Source organism: Equus przewalskii, chromosome 12, assembly GCF_037783145.1.
Source record: "Equus przewalskii isolate Varuska chromosome 12, EquPr2, whole genome shotgun sequence".
Taxonomy (NCBI): domain Eukaryota; kingdom Metazoa; phylum Chordata; class Mammalia; order Perissodactyla; family Equidae; genus Equus; species Equus przewalskii.
Window position 1 is genome coordinate 42,005,082 of NC_091842.1, and position 16,920 is coordinate 42,022,001.

General features: G+C 66.3%; 3 protein-coding genes across 4 annotated transcripts; 2 read left to right on the forward strand and 1 right to left on the reverse strand.

Moving 5' to 3' along the window:
- Positions 1-681: 681 nt before the first annotated feature.
- Positions 682-3,453, forward strand: GNG13 (G protein subunit gamma 13). The gene is made up of 3 exons (XM_008541316.2): positions 682-1,428; positions 2,983-3,114; positions 3,284-3,453. Exons 2-3 carry the CDS (start codon positions 3,017-3,019, stop codon positions 3,387-3,389), a joined length of 204 nt encoding a protein of 67 aa, XP_008539538.1. The 5' UTR covers positions 682-1,428; positions 2,983-3,016; the 3' UTR covers positions 3,390-3,453.
- Positions 3,423-12,567, reverse strand: CHTF18 (chromosome transmission fidelity factor 18). Its single transcript, XM_070567116.1, has 22 exons — positions 12,265-12,567; positions 11,892-12,065; positions 11,663-11,813; positions 11,311-11,479; positions 10,798-10,890; positions 10,663-10,715; positions 10,381-10,525; positions 9,685-9,894; positions 9,068-9,165; positions 8,663-8,786; positions 8,430-8,581; positions 8,099-8,192; positions 7,637-7,735; positions 7,434-7,564; positions 6,970-7,141; positions 5,889-6,113; positions 5,659-5,808; positions 5,440-5,570; positions 4,627-4,771; positions 4,369-4,509; positions 3,855-3,912; positions 3,423-3,778 (listed from the first exon to the last, which is right to left on the reverse strand). The coding sequence occupies exons 1-22, from the start codon at positions 12,353-12,355 to the stop codon at positions 3,642-3,644; spliced, it is 2,943 nt and encodes a 980-aa protein (XP_070423217.1). The 5' UTR covers positions 12,356-12,567; the 3' UTR covers positions 3,423-3,641.
- Positions 12,568-12,583: 16 nt separating this feature from the next.
- On the forward strand, positions 12,584-16,190 carry RPUSD1 (RNA pseudouridine synthase domain containing 1). 2 transcript variants are annotated; one of them, XM_070567118.1, is made up of 6 exons: positions 12,584-12,716; positions 13,494-13,683; positions 13,759-13,882; positions 14,011-14,113; positions 14,252-14,353; positions 14,882-16,190. In XM_070567118.1, the coding sequence occupies exons 2-6, from the start codon at positions 13,502-13,504 to the stop codon at positions 15,319-15,321; spliced, it is 951 nt and encodes a 316-aa protein (XP_070423219.1). In that variant the 5' UTR covers positions 12,584-12,716; positions 13,494-13,501; the 3' UTR covers positions 15,322-16,190. The 2 variants fall into 2 exon arrangements, with proteins under 2 accessions (XP_070423219.1, XP_070423218.1); XM_070567117.1 differs by lacking the exon at positions 12,584-12,716 and adding an exon at positions 12,746-12,895.
- Positions 16,191-16,920: the final 730 nt, after the last annotated feature.

Sequence of the window (16,920 nt, forward strand, 5' to 3'; positions counted from 1 at the left end):
CTGGCTGGTCTGGGTCTCAGTCCAAACCTTGAGCAAGTCCTGGGGGCCGATGCAACACCCTGTCCTGAGCACCCAGCCCATGTGAGCAGAGCCCCAGGCAGCCTGGGTGACAGGCACGCACCTAGGGTAGGCAGGAACAGGCGCAGCAAGGCCAGCTCTGCTGACCATCTGCCCTGAGGTGGACGCCAGTGCCCTTGGCTCTAAGCCCCCCACCCCCATAAATCTGTAATAAAAATAATCCTGAGTCTCCCTAATGTGCCCCAGTTCCAGCAGTGCCTCCTGATCCGTCATCGTGTTGATGTGCAAGGGGCCAGGGAGGCGCACTGACCCCATTTTAGAAAATGAGGACAGGGAGGGCCAGGGAGCCTGAGGGGGCAGGAGCGCCCATCCTGCCTTCCTGGTGGGGGCAACATGACCGTCCACAGGCCCCAGCCCAGGGATGCTGCGGGAGCACCCGCCAAGGGCCTGGTCCAGGCATCCCGGGAGCCACAGGGCCCAGCCTCCGTGGGGATTGAGTTTGGGGAGCCAGGCCCCGCCGTCCACGGCTGCTGTTGCTGCCTGGGGGTCCCTGCCCGGGATGCAGCTCCCCCGAGAGCTAAGTAGGGCGTGTCAGAGGAGGAGGGGACGCCCTGCGGGGTGGGAGCTAGGGCCAGTGTCTTCACGGGCCTCTGACTGGGGCTGGGCTGAGGAGCCAGCAGCGGTGATGGGCCCATGGAGAGGAAGGAACCCCCCTCCCTCCCCAGCGCCCCAACAGCCACCCAGCCTGGGCTTGGGCACCCCTGAGCCAGGCACTTACTACCTCTCAGGGCAGCACCTTCCCAGGCTGACCCCTGAACCTGCACAGAATAAGGCTGGCTGACCCCAGCTCTGGCCAACTGAAGAACAGAAGCACCCTCCCACCCTCGGGGCAGTTGCCCTGCCTGCCTGCAGCTGGCCTGGGAATGGGGGCAGGGACCACAGCAGGGCCACCCACTGGCTCGTCCGTGGACATGGCTGAGGCCCCAGAGTTCACAGCGGCCTGACCCCATCTCCCCTACTCCCACTTGGCCTGGTGACTTCACCTCATGAAGGGAATTGGAGGACTGGGGTACAATCTAATGGCCAAAGGTCTTTGGTGCTGGCACCACGTGGCCACACAGCCCCGTGGGAGGAGACCTCACTGCCCAGGGCTGGAGCTCACCCCACACTGCCCCTGCTGCATCTCCCACCCCTGAGCTGGCAGAGCGCCGGCGAAGCCGGGTCCCCGGGGTCAGCCCAGCGCTGAGGAGGGAGGGTGGAGGGTGGGGGCGGCGCCAGGCCTGGCCCCAGGTGGCAGGAGTGGGCGGGGCAGCTGCCTGGGCTCTGCCCGCCTGTGTGCCCAGCTCATTGCCCATCAGTTCGCCCTCAGCATCACCTTGCTGTCACTTCGCCCTTGCGGCCCCGTCCAAGGTAGGTCTGACAAACCGGCCCCTTGGGCTGAGCAGGAAACCGAGGCCCAGGGTTCTGGGACTTGCCCAGGTCCCACTGGGCTAACCTGGACTGTCCTAACGCCCAGCTGCCTCTGCCTGTCCGTCTTTGGGTTGAGGGCAGCTGCCCTCCATGTCTCAAGGGGCCTGGCCGGACCGTGGGGAGGACCCCCTTCGTCTGTGGGCAGGAAGGGTGGCAAGAGAGGGAGCTGGTCCCGGCACCTCACACATCACCCACGGTGCCTGCTGAGCACTGGGGCTGGTTCGGGGGCAGCACGGGGCACAGGGGGCGGACCGCCGGCTCTGGCAGCAGCTGTGCACAGGTGGCAGGGGAAGGGGCTGCAAGGAGAGGGACTGCGAGCAGGGCTGCTGCTCCCCGCCTGGGAGGCCCCCACCCACGCAGCTGTCAATGTACAGGGCCCAGAGAGCCGGCACCAAGGTAGGGTTGCTGGAACTTGGGGTCTCTGGGAGGGGAGCCCCTGCACACCCCCGCATTGGCTGCCCCTCCTCCGGCAGACCACACCTCCAGGCAGTCATCTCACTCCCCACGGACCCTCCTATGACCACCCCCAGGACAGACCCTCCACCCGGGAGCCCCCGCATAGCCTGAGAGCCTGAGACGGGTGGTCATGCTCCTGTTTGTCTCTGCCAGCCCCCTGCCCACACTGCCAAGTTCAAGGAAGCCAGTCCCCTGCTGCTCTGCCTCGGGGCTGGGGGCAGACGGACCCCCTGGGCCCCTGGAGTGGGGGAGGCAGGGAGCCACCGACCCTCATTTGCCCCTAACAGTTCTCCTGAGGTCTCAACCTGTGGCTTTGCCAGGCTGGTTCACAAGCAGAAAGTGGGCCAGGCAGTCTGTGGATAGTTTCGGGGGAGACAGTGGGCAGCGGGAGGCTCAGCATCGTCCAGGGCCTGCTGTGCAACCTGTGACCCTGAGATCCTCAGCACACCACCACCCAGCCTCCCCACTTGGGCCCCTGGTCAGAGATGCAAATTGCAGCCAAATCCTCCTGGCTCCAGGATTAACTTGCTCTCTGGGTGGGCTCTGCTCATGCAAAACAAGGGGAGGGAGGCACACGGGGGGCGGGGGGCAGAAGACAGGGCCCCACCCCTCATGTGATGGGCAGGAGCAGGAAGTGGGCCTCACAGCTTATACGGCATCAAGAATGGTGTGGGCACTGGCCCACTCTCTCCTGGGGCGTCTGTCTCCAGCCCAGAGGCCCGGCTGCGGCAAGGCTTTGACAGGGGTGGGGGTGCAGAGCTAAGGGTGGAAAGTTTCCTCTGCAGTTAATTAGCCCCATGGGGGACAGGCATGTGGGACCTCATTAGTGGGGCCTCAGCTCCAGGTCTGCACCCCAATACTGCCTTTGCAAATGTGGGGAAGGGCCTGGGTGGGTGGTGTGGCCTCTGGGGACCTCCAGGCAGTGGGCTGGGGGTCAGTGTGCAAGGGTGGGAGTTGGTGACTGGTGGGGAGGCAGCATCTGGGGGTGACTGAAGGCTGGCAGCCCCGGGCTCTGTTGCTTCCTTCTGTGCCCTGCAGCCCCAGGCTGGCCAGTGCTGAAGCCCCCGACGCCATGGAGGAGTGGGATGTGCCCCAGATGAAGAAGGAGGTCGAGAGCCTCAAGTACCAGCTGGCCTTCAAGAGGGAGCTGTCCTCCCAGACCATCCCCGAGTGAGTCCCAGGCCCCGCCCACCCAGGGCCACGCTATTTGCATCTCATTTGCACGTCTGCACTGGGCTGGGGCGCCAGGCCATCCGACGCGACCACAACCACCCGGCCATCGGGCAGCACTTCAGGGGGCCCAGGTGCCCTCTGTTCACACCACCCTTCCCACTCGCAGGCTCCTTAAGTGGATCGAGGACGGGATCCCCAAGGACCCCTTCCTGAACCCCGAGCTGATGAAGAACAACCCGTGGGTGGAGAGGGGCAAGTGCGCCATCCTGTGAGGCCCGCTGCCCTCCCTGTAGAGACCAACTCTGTAAAGGTGTGACTATATATTAATCACAAGTGCGTTCCCGGGGTGTTCGTGCTTCTCTGCGTTTTCTAACAGCAACGCCGGGGCGTCAGGCATAGGTCCCAGGGTGTCAGTGTGGATGCGGGGTGTCCAGTCTAGGCCCCGGGGGCAACCAGCGTGCATCAGGGCATCCAGCGTGGACCCCGGGGCGTCAGCGTGGATGGGGTATCCGGCACAGACCCCCCTACAGGAGGTCCCTGACGTACAGGCTGCGCCGCACGGCGTTGGAGACGCCCTCCTTGAAGCGGAACCAGACGTCGCTCCTGCCCACCGCAGTGCCCATGCGCCGCTCGGCCGCGTCCGTCTCGGGGACCCTGTCCTCTGTGCAGGCCACACAGTTGCTCCTCCGCCCGGCCCCGCCCGCCCCTCCCTCCCCCACGCTGCCGCCCCCACGCACCTGCGCTGGTCGCTGCTGCTCTCCTGACCACCACACGGCCGAAGAAGTCCCTCTCGGGCTGAAGGAGGCGGGCTGGTCAGGCCGCCTGGGACAGACCCACGTGGACACTCCCAGCCTCGAAGGGGGGGCCCAGAGGCCGTCTCCCAGGAGGAGGGGCCTTGTGGTGCCCCTGGGCAGCGGGTAGTGGAGTAGATGCCCGCCTCCCCATCCCAGGCCCACTCAGCAAGTTATGTGTCCCCCTCAGCTGCCTGCTCCCTGCCAGGGTCAAGTCCAGGGCGGGAGGCGCCAGCAGAGCCCACACCCCTGTCCAGGGGGGAAACTGAGCACAGGTGGAACCCCACCATGCTGAGTTGGGGAGCTGGACCTTCAGACAGGCCCCCAAGAGCCAGCCCCGCCCGCACGTCCGCCCGGCCCCGCCCCACGCGCACTGGGCCCCGCCCCCCATCCCCCCGCCCCACGCCCACCGACCCCCCCCATCCCCCCGCCCCACGCCCACTGGGCCTTGCCCCTGCACCTGCTCCTCCAGGGCCGCTCTCCGCAGGATGCGCTCCAGACGCTGCTCGTGGCTGTGCTCCTGGCTGTGCGGCGTGGGTGGCTGCACCCCTTTCTCCCCAGGGTTCCCCAGCGCACCATAGGCCCCAGGGGGACCCTTGTCCTGCAGGAAGTGGGGTGTGGTGAGAGCTGAGTGAACAGTGCATACCAAGGGCAGTGTCCCCTCTAAGGGCCCTGCCCTCCCAGGCGTCACTCTGCCCAGAGCCTGGGGCGGGCTCACCTGAGGGTTGTCCCCAGCCTGGGCCACGACCTCTACCCGCCTCATCTTCTCCACTAGGATCTCTTGGGCAACGAGCTGCTTGGCCTGGTAGGTGAGGGGCTTGCGGACGGGCAGCTCAGGAAAGCGGCAGACCTCCTCCACGTTCCTACTCAGGGAGGGGAGGGCAGGACACCAGGGGCCTGGTCAGAGGAATAGGGGCAGGAGCTACCCCACACCAAATGCCAGAACACAAGAGCTCACTATGGGGCCCAGCCCTGGCAATGCCACATCCCAGCCCTGTGGCAGCAAGGGGAACTATCTGCACTCAGTTTCCCCAAGTAGATGGGGGTATGAGGAGGGACGCTCCCTGGTGCTGCAGAGGAGAAAAGGAGACAATGTGACCCAGCTGGGCTCAGGCTCAGGAACCGCCACCATCACGCCTCCTTGCCCTGGGACAGGAGAAATGCCAGCATCCTGGATGGCGCTGGCACCCTTGTTGGGCAGCGAGACCGGAGCCGGCACTCTGTCCCCACAACCATCTCAGGATGGGGAAACGGAGCCCCACAGAGCCCAAGGGCCCTCTGGGAGCCACTCCTGGGGGTGACTGAGGCAGTGAGAGGCTATGCACGACCTGGGGGCCCACTTCACAGTCAGGTCTGAGCAAGGGCTGGGCTGGGCCCCACACCAAACCACCCGCCTGACAGACAGGGACACTGAGGGTCACATGCCCTGCCAAGGCCACGCTTTTAGATTCCCGGCCCAGCAATCACCATGGCACCCGGAGTCCAGCCTCCCTGTCCCCAGGCCCCCGACCCCGGATCTAGGGAGACTCACGGCTCCAGCCTGTAGACATACTGCCCGTCGGGCGTGCGCTCCTGACGGTAGGTCAAGCTGTAGGCCAACATGGTGCCCACGAGGCTGGCCAACTGCTGCTTCTCACGGGCACTATACAGCTGTGTGCTCACCTGGAGGCCAGGGCCAGCAGGGACACTGAGTACAGCCAGGGGCCTGACCCACCAGGAGCCACACCCCTCTTCCAGGGGAGGCACTCACAGGGCGCAGCTTGGGAGAGAGGATGTCCAGGAGCAGACAGAGGGCGTCCAGGACAAGGGCCTGGGGTGCAGTTTGGCTGCGGGTGGCTGGCGCGATGCCCGACACCAGTGTCTGGATCAAGTTCTGCGTCCGGTTTGTCCGGTTCTGGGCCTGGGGTGAAGGGTGGACCAGAACCAGGTCACCAAGGACCCCTGGGCCACCCTGGGCATGGGCAGGGCACAGGGGCGCACCTCCTGCTGGCTGCTAGGGAAGGCGATCCTCGGCACGTGGCTGGAGGCAAACAGCAGGTGGAAGGCCGCGGGCAGGAAGGGCAGGTAGCGCAGCAGCTGGAAGCTCTGGCCATGATGGGCGGCCCGGCCCAGCAGGTCGTCGAAGGCCAGCCAGTCGAGGGCCGTGCACACAGTGCCCAGGCTGGAGTCCCGCAGCCGCAGGCGCAGGAAGTTGTCAAACAGGCCCTATGGGCAGGAGGTGGGCAGGCCCTTGAGCCCCTCCACCCAATGAGCACCACCCACTGAGACCCTTCACCCCCACCTGCCCTGCAAGTCCACCAGCAAGGCCACCGGGCCCTGGGGAGCCAGGAAGGCCCCCTGCCACCCTACTCTGGTTTGGCCAAGACCCTGGGATGTGCGGGAGAGAACCCCCACTGCCATGACCACCTCAAAGAGTCATCAGGCTCCAGCCCCAGCCTCTCCCTAAAAGCAGCCCCCACCACCCAAACGAGGGCATGGAGCCCCCACTCTCTTCCCCGGTGGGAGTCCTGCTCCTCCGCCACCACGTGACCCCCCCTCGCAATGGGCTTCTGGATTTTCGCAGATCCCCAGCTGCTAATCCAAAGCTGCTTAGTCAGGGAGGCAGCTCAGGCCAGCTTCCCAGGAGTGGAGGCATCTCTGCCACCTGCTCAGGCCAAAACCTCACCCCACCCACGTGCACCATGTCCCCATTCCCGAAGCTCACGTCCAGAAACCAGCCCCTCCTGGCCGCCGGGTCAGGCTGCCCAGCCATTGCCATTGCCCTTCAGACGGTTCCCAACCAGCAACCAGAATGACCCCATGGGTCAGATGAACCCCTGTCGTGGGCAGCCCAGGCTGGCCATTCCCCTCCAGGCACCAGCCAGCAGCCAGTGCCTCCTCCTGGCCCTGGCCCTGCTCACCATCACCTCCCAGAGGACTCCGCCACCCCTCACTCTCGTTCCTGTTTCTCCTCGAGTTTGGCGCATCTGAAGCATCCCCCATTCACTGTCCACAGACAAGGAGACACGGCCAGGTGCAAGCCTCCTGACCCCCTGGAAAGGCTGGAGAGCAGCGTGGTTACCTGGACCACCTTCTCGTGCTCGCCTGCAGAGGCAGCCACGTGCAAGACATGGTAGAACCGCTGTGAGGCCATGCTCAGAGGCACCTCCGCCGCGTGGGGTCCCAGGCCCGCATGCCCATCAACGAGCAGGAGTGTGTGGGTGGGCAGGGTTGGGTCCTGGCCCACGCGCCGCCTGCAGAAGAGGTGCTGAGGCTGGAATGGAACCCCCATCCCCCCTCAATCCCAGCCCCCCGTCTACTTCATTCCTCTCGTGGCAGCCCGCTCCCTGAGGGCTCCCAGGCATCTGGGGAGGCAGTGCCCTGAAGGCAGGGCGGAGTGGCTCCCAGGACCCAGGCAGCCTTGGGTCTCCATCAGCAGAGGCAGAGCTGGCCTACACAAACGGGGCCTGGTGTCCCAGGGCTGGGGCGCTGGGGCTGTCCAGGCCAAGGCTGGTCTGTCCACTTGCCACACCCGCCCCTGCCTACCTCTGGGACCGCGGCAGCTGGAAGATCTCCTGCCACACGGAGAACAGCCCCTTCCGCTGGTCCTTGAGGCCAACGTGTGTGGTCTGCACGGCCCGCACGCTCAGCTCCCGCTGGCCGCGCCCATGCAGGAACTAGACACAGGGGTGGGGGTGGTGAGAAGCCACCGAGCCCCCCTTGCCCCGGCCCACCCTCCCCCTACCCACCTGCAGTGTATTGATGCAGGCGCGGATGTCATTGTCTGTCTTCTCACAGAGGGCCGCCAGTGCGCCTGGGTCGGCCTGCATGCCCTGCCGCAGGGAGATCTGAGGGAAATGAGAGGGTGGGCACTCCCTTCCCCGAGACCCCAGAACCCCACCCTGTGGTCCCTCTTCCCTAGAAGCAGGTGAACAGCAGCCCTCATCCTGTGAAGTACAAAGGCTGCGGACCCCTGTGGACCAGCCCAGTCTCTGCCTGGAACCATCTACCACCAGAGACCAAAGTGGTCCGGTCACCACACCCCCACGTCCTGAGCCAGGGAACCGGGGAGGCAGACTGCAGAGAGAATGGGGTCCTGGAGGGGAGAGGGGACAGGGGAGCTGGAGACCAGGACAGGGGCCGCATTCTCCCACCCAGTGGCCGGCCATGTGGCCCCTGGCGGCCTGCCCCCCGCCCCAGCCCTCACTGACCTCCTGGAGCCGCTGCACGAGCCGTGAGGGCAGCGTGGGCGGGAAGTGGAGCAGGAAAGCCTGCTGCTTCAGCTGCCGCAGGGAGAGCGCAAACCTGCAGGACCAGGCAGCGTCCACACCATGCCTGCTCGGCCAGGGGCACCGGGCCACACACCACAGCCCAGCAGGCACAGGGGACCGGCGGGACCCTGGGGCCAAATCTCAGCCTCAAACCCACTGGGTGGCCAGGAGGGGGTGGGGCCGTGCCCTCCCAGGGGCCCTCTGCCCTCCGGCAGAGGCCGCTCCTCAGCCCCCCAGAACCTGGCCTGTGGAGGACCCCTGCCCCACTCACTGGTCGTTGCAGATGCAGATGATGGGCCTCATCAGGAGCCCCCCCTCCGCCCGGCGTCGCCGCCCCCCACCCGCAGGCTCGACCAGGACCCCTGGCTCCGCCTCCTGCGGGCCTTTGCGGTCCAGGATGCTCAGGAGAACGTTGATGGCAGCCTGGGGGGACACACAAAGAGTGCCGTGAGCCACAGTCCCCGCTGCCCGCCCGCCCGACCTCCAGGGCACGGGGAGGCCCACCGTGGGGGCCCCGTCGATCTCGTCGATGACCAGACAGTTGGGCTTCCCGCCAGCACCCAGCACTGACTCCATCTGCGTGGCTGCTTCAATGCGCGTACGGAAGGCCTCGGGGCTGCGGTCGTCACTGGAACCGTGAGGCCAGGGGAGAGACTGTCAGGGCAGCCGTGGCCTCAGCCAGGGCGGCAGCAGCGTCCCTGGCAGGACACCTCCCAGGGCCGAGCCGCCATGCCTATACCTCACGGCTACGCCACGATGTGGCTGCCCCAGATCCCAGTGAGCCCCGAGGAGGATGAGTCCTACCATGCGTGCACCAGGGGCTCCAGCCCCCCCTCCAACCTGCTGGGGGCTCAGGGCCGTGTCCCAGGCTCAACCAGGAATGTCAGAATGGCCGGGAGACCCACTCACCTCGCATTCATCTCCACCACGCAGTAGCCCGCGTGCCGCGCGATCACGTGGGCCAGGGTGGTCTTGCCCAGCCCTGGAGGCCCACACAGAAGCGCCACCTGCAGCCGAGGCGAGGAAACTGTGCTGCGACCCGCGCCACTGCAGGGAGCCCCGGCCCAATGGCCAGCAGCTGAAAACCCGCCTGTGAGGCTGGGTGCTGAGGGACGTCGCCCCGCCCCGCCCGTCACCAAATGAGAACCCCAGCGTGCTCGTCGCTCGGAGCCAATGCTTCAGGGCAACAAAGCCTCGCAAAAACCGAGTGACATGGACCCTAACAGGTGTCCCAACAGTACTGACATGATTGATGCCCAGAAGCTACCAGTGCCCACCATGACCACACTGGGGAGATATAAGGCCCTCCAACGGACAGAGTTAACCTGAATCACTAGAAGAATGGACTCAAATCCTAACTCCCATCCCTGACACTCCACACCAAGATCCTGACATCACCATACTCACACCCACGGGACAACCACCATGCCCTACAGCCCCCAGAGGCTGCGAAGGTGCCAGAAGGTACCACCCAGAGTGCGGCCCCTGGGCTCAGAAGTGTGTGCAGTGCAGCCGGTGGGGCTCACCTTCTGCCGGGGCCGCCCGCGTGGGTCCAGCTCGGCCTCCAGCATCTCCTCCAGCACCTGCTCGTGGCTCTTCCACTTGCTGGAGGCTGTGGCCTCCTTGCCAACTCGAGCCGGCTCCACACTGGGCCTGGGCTTCCGGGTTGGCCTCTCTCGGCCAAACACCACCAAGTCCCACAGCTTCAGCCACTTCAGCAGGCAGCGGTTGGTGAACTGTGGGACAGGAGGTATGGCCTGGGGCGACCACCAGCACCGACGACTCCCCAGGCCCGCCCCTCATGTCAACCTGACGCCATGAGGCCAGGGACACACATAGGAACGCTGAGACTGAAAGACGAGTGACCAGCACTGGGTCACCAGCTGGGAAGTGGCACAGTGAGGCTCACCCCAAGTTCTCCCCACCACAGCCCTCCAGGAGCCCCGGCATCCCCAGGGCCCAGCTGCTGCAAGAGCAGAAAACAAAACAGATGCTCCAGGCAGAGAGTGCCCTGGGTCCCCTGCCCGGCTCACAGTGACCAGCAGCAGGCTAGCCACATGCTGCTCTCAGTTTCCCCATCTGCAAGTCAAGGAGGCAGACGAGAGCCCTCCCATCCACCTGGACAGCCCCGCCTGCTGGCAACAAAACATCAGCTGCATCCTGAATTCTCTTCCCTTGGCAACAAAATAACCAGTCACACCTGAGCAAGAACAAGACCTTACATCGTCACTGAGCAGCTCCGTGTAGTGCTGGGGCGCAAACTCATCCACCCAAAGGCAGTGCTGGGAGGTGTCTTGGCTCCCGGCCGGCTCCTCCTCAGGGGCCCCCGAGAGCTGGGCCTTTTCCTCTGCCTCCTCCTGGTTGAGGCTGGAAAGCATCATGCCCTGAGCCACCAAACCTTAACCCCGTGCTGGGATCACCCACCCCCCCGCCCCAGTACAGGCTAGGGGTCAGCAGTCCAAGACCAGGTAATGGTTCCAGGGATGAAGGTGCCACTGCGTCACCTGCGCAACGTGTCTGAGAGCCGCTGGGCCTCCTCGAGCAGCCGCTGCCGCCGCTGTGCAGACAAGGGTGGGCATCAGGATGGTTCAAGCACCCAGTCACCCCACAGCCACCCCTCCTCTCCCAGCAAACCCCACCTCGCTGTCCACTTGCTCCTTCAGGGAGGCAAAGGACACACCCAGCAGGTCCAACTGACCACGGCCACGCCACCGGACATCAAGGAAACGGCTCTGCGGGGAAGGGAGGGTAACAGTCACCTCCTCTTAGGTCCTGGGGTTCCCCATGCCCCACCCCTAGCAGAGCTCAGGGAGCCGGAGACATTTCCCAGCATGAGCAGACCAAGAGGGGAAAAAAGCCCTTCTCTAGCCACAGATCCCCACAGGGGAAGCCACTGGAATGGGGGCAGTTCCAGCAGAAAAGAGAAAGGTGAAAGAAGAAAAAGAAGAAGGAAGAAGGACGGCAGAGCGAGAGGAGAATGGGGAAAGAGACCATCCAAAGGAGATGTCTGGTGGCCAAGTGGACTTCCTGAAAGGCCCCCAAGATCCCAGTAAGGATACGACATCCAGGACCCTTTCCTGGGCAGCATCAAGCCTGTCAACCCCACCAGAGGGCGATGACCAGCCCCCTACTTGTGGCCACACAGCACCCACCTGCACCCCAGCACCCACTGAGTCAGCTCGCAGCACCAGAAAAGCCCGGTTGCCACCCGTGGAGGTCACGTTGACATAGTCCTCCAGGACAGGGGGCCGCCTCAGGACAGGATTGCGGGGTGCCGGCGAGGCCTGCATGAGACCCACTTCGGCACCAGCATCCAAGGGCCTGGGAAGGCACACGGGCTGTCTCTCGGTCTCTGTTACCGCCTCCTGTTACTCGAGACGGAGGGACCCCGATCCACCCTGGGCTACCTCCCGAGCCCTCCCGCAGGTCCCAATCCTCAGGACCTTGTCCGAGGAACGGGATCCTTCCAAGGCCCCTGGGAGCCCTGTGCCCCGAGCCACACACCCCTCACCCCACAGCTCAGCGGGGACCTCGGGACTCGGTGGGGGGGTGATGTCCCGAGGCGGGGAGTCAGGAACCAGCAGCTCTTGCATGTCGTGGGGCCCGAAGTTCAGCCTCTTGACGGCCTCCAACCTGGGTCTTTTGACCTTGGGGGCTGAAAAGACACACGGAAGGAACAGGGGCGCTCCCCCAGCCTCACCGCCCCCCACGCCCGGGGCCCCCGCGGACGTACTGGGGGGCAGGGGCTCGTCCCTCGGGACGTCAGCGGCCAGCGGCCTCTTCCCGGCACCGCCCGCGCGGCTCCCTGGAGGTCCACCGGGGGAGCAGCGGGCGGCGACGTCCCCTCCAGCCGCTGCCTCCTCGAACGCGGGCCAGGGGCGCCCGCAGGGTGACAGGCCCGCGCTCCCTGCGGGAGAGAAGACTCACAGCGGCCGCCCCAGGGCAGCCGCCTCCGCACCCAGGCTCGCGCAGCCCACGGCGCGGGGCCCTGCCCCTCCGACACGGCCCCACCACGGTCGTTGCCGCACCCGCCTCCGCCCGCCCCCACTCCTGCCAGCAGCCCTCCCGGACTCCCCGGGCGGGACACGGCGAAGGCCCGCGCCCACCTTCCAGCTCGGCCAGCACCTCGAGCTCGGCCGCGAACTGGCTGTGGAAGTCGTCCTCCACGCCGTGCAGCTCTCGCTCGTAGTCCTCCATCGCGGCCGGACCCGCCGCCCGCAGCTAGCCGCCAGCCGAACCTCCCGCGCCGCCAGCCGAACCTCCCGCGCCACCGCGCGCAGCCCCGCCCCGAGCGTCCCGGCGTCACCAATCAACAGCCGGCGTGCCCGACGGCCCTCGCCATTGGTCAGCGGGCGGGGCGTGGGCGGGGCTGCGCGCGCAGGCTGGGCGGGGCCGAATCAGCGCACGGGGGTGAAAGCGGCGGGTTCAGCGGCGCTCGCCATAGGCCCGCATGGCCGCCCGTCCCTGGTGTGGGCGGGGCGTGGGCGGGGCAGGGCCAGCGCTCTGCCGTCGGAGCGGCCGATCCCGGGCGCTCGCCATTGGCCGGGCGCGCTCGCAGGTCCGCGGCGTGGGCGGGGCGTGGGCGGGGCGGCGCGCGCAGGCGGGGCGGGCGCGGCGCGGCTCGGTGGACCGAGCCGGGGGTCCCGGGTCACAGGCTCGCGAGGCGCGGGGACGCAAGGGCTGGAGCCAGGGCCCGGCAGTGGCATCGGGGGCCCAGACGGCGCGGCCCGGCTGCAGGTCAGTCCCGGAGTGGGTGGGGGCGTGGGAGGCTCACAGCCGGGGTCCACCCGGGATTCCTCGGCCTGTGGCCATAAGGCGCTGGGGACAGAGGCTTCCGCGGAGGGGGTGTCTGCGTGGGGGTTGTCGGGGAAAGAGAGAGGATGAGGGTAGGCGAGGGTGGGATGGCGCCTCCCGGCGCGTGCTGACCTGGGCCGCCCCGGCCGTGGGGACGCGGCGTTTCCGCACTCAGGAAAAGGTCCCCATCGCGCGTCCACGACCCGTCGGCGAGGGGTCCGTGGGGGCGGGCTGAGAGCGAGGCTGCTTGTTCCCAGGCCTAGATTTGGACAGGACGCCCCGCAGCTGGAGCCCAGAGCAACCTTGGCTCCCCCGACCTTCGCCAGACTCCCCACCCAGCTGACACTGTCCAGCTGGAGTCAGGGTTGAGGGTGGTAAGGGACTTAGTAGGTGCGGGCGCACAGTGGGTGTGTGTGCTTGCCTGACCGGGAGCGTCGTGGTCTCAGATCCCAGGTTGGGGAGTGGGGGATGTCTGTGCCGGTTGGGCAGGACCCTGATGTGGGCTGTGACCCCTGCTCCACACTCTTGCTGTGCCTTGCAGGCCCTGCCATGGAGCCCGGCAGCGTGGAGAACCTGTGCATCGTGTACCGCAGCCGTGACTTCCTGGTGGTGAACAAGCACTGGGATGTGCGTATCGACAGCAAGACATGGCGGGAGACGCTGACCCTCCAGAAGCAGCTGCGGCACCGCTTCCCGGAGCTCGCTGACCCTGACACCTACTACGGGTTCAGGTACGATGGAGCGGGGTACAGGGGGCCCCCAGCAGCCTCCCACCCAGCCACCACTGATCCTCTGCCCCACGCCAGGTTCTGCCACCAGCTGGACTTCTCCACCAGCGGGGCACTGTGTGTGGCCCTGAACAAGGCAGCCGCGGGCAGTGCTTACAGGTGCTTCAAGGAGCGCCGCGTCACCAAGGCCTACCTGGCCCTGGTAAGGCCCGGCGGGACCCCAGAACACAGGGACTCTGACTCAGCCCGCTTCAGCAGGCCCTGGGGGTCAGGGGCTCCACAGCAGTAGTAGGTGGCCCCGTGAGCAGTGTGTGACTGTTTCCCTGGCAGGTGCGGGGACACATCCAGGAAAGCCAGATGACTGTCAGCTATGCCATTGGCAGGAACAGCACAGAGGGCCGGGCCCACACCATGTGCATCGAGGGCACACAGGGTATGGAGAGCAGGGGCAGGGCCATGGGGCACCTATCACCCTGTGGGGACCCTGGGTGGGCAGGTGACCTGGGCTGGGGTGGACTGGGTTCCCAGGGCTGGCCCAGCCAACCCTCACAACTCGCCTTCCTCCCTGCAGGCTGTGAGAACCCAAAGCCGAGCCTCACAGAGCTCGTGGTCCTGGAGCTTGGGCTGTACGCGGGGGACCCCGTGTCCAAAGTGCTCCTACAGCCTCTCACAGGTGTGTCCCGGGGGGGGCAAGGAAGCTGCCCGGGCCCCTCGCTGCCCAGTGATGGTGCCCTGCCCCTGGCGTGGTGAACATCTGGCGTCGCATCTTCTTGCACAGGGCACTGCGGTGTCCCGGCTTTGCAGGGAAGGAAACTGAGGCACAGAGGCAGAGTAGCTTACTTGGGGCCATCCCGAGCTTTGCTGGTCAAGCTGGTCTTACACTCTTAGCCTTAGTCCCACATGCTGCCACCTCACCCTGCACGGAGTCTCACTGGCCTAGACATGAGGGCAGCGAGAAGGCTGGCCAGGTTCTTCAGCAGACAGAGCGCTGCCCTGGCCCTTCTCTCACCAGGGTGACCCCAGAAGTCAACGCTCATCTTGATCTCTAATGTCTTTCTCTGCAGCAGGAAACAGGCAGGGCTGCCGTCCCCAGAGGTCATGTGAGGCTCTGAGGCCGTGGGGATCGGTGCTGGGCGCGATGTCACAGGTGGAGGGTGGGCTGGGGTGGCACCCTCTCTGACCGCCCCCCTCCCCCCCGCAGGCCGGACGCACCAGCTACGCGTGCACTGCAGCGCCCTTGGCCACCCCGTCGTGGGGGACCTGACGTACGGCCAGGCCTCGGGCGGGGAGGACCAGCCCTTCCGCATGATGCTGCACGCCTTCTATCTGCGCATCCCCACGCACACAGAGTGCGTGGAGGTCTGCACCTCTGATCCCTTCGTGCCCGCCCTTGATCCTTGCTGGAGCCCCCACACCCTGGTGCAGCCGCTGGACCAGCTCATCCAGGCCCTGCAGGCCGCCCCCGACCCTGACCCCACAGAAGGGGGCCCTGGGCCCTGCAGCCCTTCCACACCCCTGCCTGGGCCAGGCCAGCCCCCACCGCCCCCCGCGAAGCCCCCTGCGAAGCCCCCTGAGACAGAGGCGCAGCGGGCCTCATGCTTACAGTGGCTGTCAGAGTGGACGTTGGAGCCAGACCACTGAGGTCACCAGGCTGGGGTGGGGGTGGCGGGCTAGGACCCCTAGGGTGACCGGGGCTGCGGGTCAGAACCCGAGGCCCACCCAAGGCTGGATGTTCCTGCTTGCGGCCTCGCAGTGGGCAAGAACTGAGGCCCCACCCCGACTGGAGTGGCCAGACCTGGAGAGGGGCCAGCAGGGGGAGCCCGGCCACCGTGGTTCCAGAGGATGGAGCTCCAACCTGTGAGACTGAGCTGGCCTCCCTCCCAGCCCCGCAGGGAAAACCGAGGCCTGCCAGTTTTCTTGAAACGCCTTTTTGGCTCCAAAGCTTCACCCCCAGGGACCTACTTTTTCAGCTCATCCAGATCACCCTGGAAGAGGCAGAGCGGGGCCATGGGCCACCTCAGGGTGGGCTCCTCCCAGGCCCCAGCCCACCCCACAGGGCACCCTGCTCCTCTGCTCTGCTCAGACCCTCTGTGCCCATCACCCTGGGCTGGCTAGGCCCTCTCCGCCTGCAGACCCTGACCCGTCCAGCGCAGCCGGTCCTGCCTTGTGCCTTCGCTTCTGCCAGACTCTGCCTGTGGGCCTCACCCCCTCCTCCCGAATCCTGAGCATCGCACACAGGGGTGGTTCTGGGCCACACCCCCTGCCCCCCGCCACGCATGCCGTCCCTCCAGGCCTGACATAAGTGCTGCTCCTGCAGGGTTTTCTGGGTCTCCCACTGCACCCGTTGCCCTCACTGCCTGCCTTGTGGTTCTCAGGTAGCCACAGGTCATAAGACTTCAGCCTGAGAGTAAGGACGGTCAGCCCCGTCTCATCTGTCCCCCACAACATACCCATGCCACCTTGGCCACAGCTGGGCTCTGGGGACTTGGAATAAACACTCAGTGACTGACCCTGTGGCTGTGACTGTGTCTGATATGGGGGCTCCAGGGGGGCCAGGCCCTTGCTCCCTCTCCCTGTACTAGGCAGACCTTGGCCCCAGGCCCCCCAGCGGGGCCCAGGGTGAACTTTGTGGTCCTGGTTGGTGACCTGTTCTCCCCCCATGCAGTGAGCACCTTGCGCCCTGATGTGGGGGCCATGGTGGCTGGGCTCCTGGCGGGGGAACAGAAGCTGAGTCAGCCGCTTCCCTAGAGGGCCCCCGTCCTGCAGCCAAACAGGCTGGAGCATTTGCTTGCTTTCAATCAGGGCCCCTCACAGAGCGGCTGCCGCACCCCTACGCCAGCCCTTGGACCCTCTACTGTCTGAGAACAACACAGGAGGGCTAGCGCCTGGGCACCGGCCAGTCTGAGGTCCCATGCCCTGTCTTTGCATCCAGCTGGGCCGGGCCCCTTCTCCCAGTCCCGTGCAGACAGGCCCTGCTGTGGTGCCCGTGGGCTGGCCCCGCATGTAGTGACAGCGGGAGCTCAGCTGGGACGGAGCCAGTGGCGGCCGCCCAGCCACCGTGGGGCCTCAGCAGAGACCCAGGCCCCAGCCCCTGCTCCGTGCACTTCCAGTTCCTCATCTGTGACAGGAGGGGCTGGAGCAGACCAGAGGGGCCCAAGAGGCACCTATAGCACAGTACAAGTGGACAGCCGGCTAGATAGTTACTGTGGTGGGCCTGGCGCGGTGCAATGGGATGGCACC